Source organism: Ailuropoda melanoleuca, chromosome 2, assembly GCF_002007445.2.
Source record: "Ailuropoda melanoleuca isolate Jingjing chromosome 2, ASM200744v2, whole genome shotgun sequence".
Classification (NCBI taxonomy): domain Eukaryota; kingdom Metazoa; phylum Chordata; class Mammalia; order Carnivora; family Ursidae; genus Ailuropoda; species Ailuropoda melanoleuca.
Window position 1 is genome coordinate 77,802,758 of NC_048219.1, and position 3,845 is coordinate 77,806,602.

At 45.0% G+C, this 3,845-nt stretch overlaps 1 protein-coding gene across 1 annotated transcript; it reads left to right on the forward strand.

The window, feature by feature from the left end:
- The first annotated feature begins 1,262 nt into the window (after nucleotides 1-1,262).
- Nucleotides 1,263-2,216, forward strand: LOC100467284 (olfactory receptor 11A1). The gene has a single exon (XM_002930549.4). The coding sequence runs from the start codon at nucleotides 1,263-1,265 to the stop codon at nucleotides 2,214-2,216; it is 954 nt and encodes a 317-aa protein (XP_002930595.2).
- Nucleotides 2,217-3,845: the final 1,629 nt, after the last annotated feature.

Genomic DNA, 3,845 nt, shown 5'->3' on the forward strand with positions numbered 1-3,845 from the left:
AAAAAAAAGAAGAAGAAGGTAACGGATCTAGTACAAGGTGGTCGAGAAGAGTCAAATGGCTCCAGCCTCTGGCCCTGTCTGAGGACAGCAGTAGTTCTTGTACGGGTCCTCTCTCTCTGACCTGAACTTTGGGGTAGGGCCTATGGCTCGGACCAAGATGGAATTGAGGAGGAGACCTGGGCCTTCTTATCTCATTCAAAAGAACCTGTGGCTACCTTATCCTCAACTGGCTGGTAGCACACAGTGCCTTAGGCCACTTGGTTCTGAATCTTCTCCCATGTACTGCTGCCCAACATAAAATATATTTTTGTAAGATTTTATTATTTATTTGAGAAAGGCAGGGAGAGCCCATGTGCATGAGAGAGAGAGAGAGAGGGAGCATAAGCACGAGCACAGGCAGGGGAAGCAGGAAGAGGGAGAGGGAGAAGCAGACTCCCTGCTTCCAGGACCCTGGGATCGTGACCTGAGCAGCAGGCAGATGCTTAACCAACTGAGCCCCCCAGGCGCCCCTCATAAAATCTTTTTAATGACCTGATTTTTAAAACTGGATTTTTAAAACAGGAAAGCATTCCTGCCTCTGCATTATACCAGCATAAGCACTCACGTGATTTTCTCTTGCTAATGTTCTGGAAACTGTAACAGAAATAAGAAACATAATTCTCAACTCACTGAGAAGCTGAAAGGAGAAAAATTCACAGTAGACATGATAGGGACCATAGATAGGGTAGGACCACTGCATAACTAGTGCTTGAGGAGGGAGAGGACGGTTCCTTGTCCTGGGCCCTCGATTCTCTAGGTCCTACCTGAGAGTTCACAAAGTCTTTGGAATATGTCTACCTTCCTTTTAGACCTTCTCTTCTTTCCATGGTTCCCCAAGCTACCGTAGTGCATTCACAATGAGCACACAGCAGATGATTCCCCTTCCCTGTTCTTCCTCTGTCCTTCCTCCCCTTTGTATTCTTCTTCCCCTTCCTTCAATTTCCTGCTTTCCCCAAAGCCTGACATCGCTCCTGATAAAATGAAGACACAGGTAACAGAAGAAGGGGGATTGGAGCGGTCACGAGTTCTCACTGCAAGTTCTTTTCTTTCCCTTTTCAGGCTTTGGAAACAAAAGATGACACTCCCCCACTCAAATAAAAAAACCTTGCAAAAACCTGAGCAGGGAATGAAAATCACCCAGTGTCAGCCCATGGTCTACACGTAAGCTAGAACTTTCTGCACTTTGCATGTCTTATCACTGGGTGTCCTAGGGAAGCTAAGGCATGGTGATACTGCCCTGGGAAAACCAAACGACCATAGTGGAATTTGTGCTTCGAGGATTCTCCTCCAACCGACAGCTAAATATTTTCCTCTTTATAACATTTTTCGCTTTCTACGTCTTAATCATTTCTGGAAACATCCTCATTGTTCTGCTAGTCTTGTTCAGCCACCACCTCCACACCCCCATGTACTTCTTCCTGGTGAACTTGTCCTTTCTAGAGATCTGCTATACCTCCAATATTGTCCCCAAGATGTTGCTGATTATCATAGCTGAACAGAAGACTATCTCTGTGGCTGGGTGCCTGGCCCAGTTCTACTTCTTTGGATCCCTGGCTGCAACAGAGTGTCTCCTGCTCACTGTGATGTCCTATGACCGATACCTGGCCATCTGCCAACCTCTCCGGTATCCCATCCTCATGACTGGCCCCCTTTGTGTTAGGCTGGCTGCCAGCTCTTGGCTCTGCAGCTTCCTCCTTACAGCAATCACCATGGTCCTACTGTCTACACTACCCTTCTGTGGACCCAATGAAATCGATCACTTCTTCTGCGACTTCACCCCTCTGGTCCATCTCTCCTGCACGGACACCTCACTGACTGAGACCATCGCCTTCGCCACCTCTTCTGCAGTGACTCTGGTTCCCTTTCTCCTCATTGCTGCCTCCTATTCCTGGATTCTTGTGGCTATCCTGAGAATTCCATCTGGCACAGGCCGGAGAAAGGCCTGCTCCACCTGCTCCTCCCACCTCACTGTGGTCGCAGTGTTTTATGGGACACTCATTGCCACGTACCTTGTGCCTTCGGCCAACTCTTCACAACTCTTGCGCAAAGGATTCTCTCTGCTTTATACCATCCTGACACCCATGTTCAACCCCATCATCTACAGCCTGAGAAATAGAGACATCCACGAAGCCCTGAAGATGTGCTTGAGTAAGAAGCCAGCTTTCCTCCTTAGCTGATGCAAAAAGGGAAAGTTGGGTATTTGTCCAAGGGATGATGAATTGGATTGAGTAATTTAAATTCTATGTAAAAGGCACCACCTGCACCAGATGACCAGAAGCTTCTGAACATGGCTGTGGATGCTGCAGAGTTCTGACAGCGTCAGGTGAACTAGGGTCCCAGGAATGGCCTCAGTAGGTCAAGTTCTGCTCCATTATCGTCAGTAGAGCCAGATCCTTTTGTAAAAGCTCACCTTCCAGGGGTGCCTGGGTAGCACAGTCGTTAAGCGTGTACCTTTGGCTCAGGGCATGGGAAGAAAGGGATAAAGAAAAGGGGGGTAATCAGAAGGGGGAATGAAACATGAGAGACTATGGACTATGAGAAACAAACTGAAGACTTCAGAGGGGAGGGGGTGGGGGAATGGGATAGACTGGTGATGGGTAGTAAGGAGGGCACGTATTGCATGGTGCACTGGGTGTTATACGCAACTAATGAAGCATCAAACTTTACATCGTAATCTGGGGATGTACTGTATGGTGATTAACATAATATAATAAAATAAAATTTAAAAANTCATTGAGGTCTACTATGCCTGAGGCACTGTACTACATAGAGGTGATAAAATGAACAAAAATAGAGATAGTCAAACAAAGCTGGNCAAAAATAGAGATAGTCCCTGCCTTCACGGAACCCACGGTCTACAGGGGGATGACAAACATCAATCAGATAACTGACATAAAACTGCACATATAAATATAAAACACACTTGCGATTCAAAATTTTAAAAAATAAGATGACTAGTATTTACCTATGAGAATGGCCAAAATCTGGAACACTGACAACACCAAATGCTGGTGAAGATTCAGAGCCACAGGAACTCTCATTCATTGCTGGTGGGAATGCAAAATGGTACAGCCACTTTAAAAGACAGTTTGGAAGTTTCTTACAAAACTTCATATACTTTTGCCATACAATCCAGTTATCACACTTTTTGTATTTACCCAAATGAGTTTAAAACTTATGTCTACACAAAAAAACTTCACATGGATGTTTATAGCAGCTTGACTCATAATTGTCCAAACTTGGATGCCACCAAGATGTCCTTCAACGGATGAATGGAAAAATAAACTGGTACATTCAGGCAGTGGAAAATATTATTCAATGCTGAAAAAGTAATGAGCTATCAAGATCTGAAAGATGTGGAGGAAACCTGAAATAGACGTTATTAAGTGAAAGAAGTCAATCGTAACATCATATGATCCCAACTATATGACATTCCACAAAACGGCAAAAAGATCAGGAGTTGCCAGAGGTTAGAGTCAGGGGAGGGATGAATAGAGACCACAGGATCTTAGGGCAGTGACACTATTCTGTATGACACTACAAAGTGGATACATGTGATTATACATTTAGCAGAACCCACAGAATGTACAGCACCAAGAGTACACTTGAATGTAAATTATGTGGGTTCACTGATTGTAACAAATGTGCCACCCTGGTGGGAAATGTGCATAATGGGGGAGACTGCAAGTGGGGGGTATTAACTGTAAAAATAAAGCTGCCAGTTATCTCACCAGCAAAAAATGGATTTATTTGGGAATGGCAGAGAATTGCAGTCCAGATCAAGCAAGCTATGGCAGAGCCATAGG

Excerpts from the sequence above, each read along its gene's own strand:
- LOC100467284 (XM_002930549.4), top strand. The coding sequence starts at position 1,263 with ATGGTGATACTGCCCTGGGAAAACCAAACGACCATAGTGGAATTTGTG.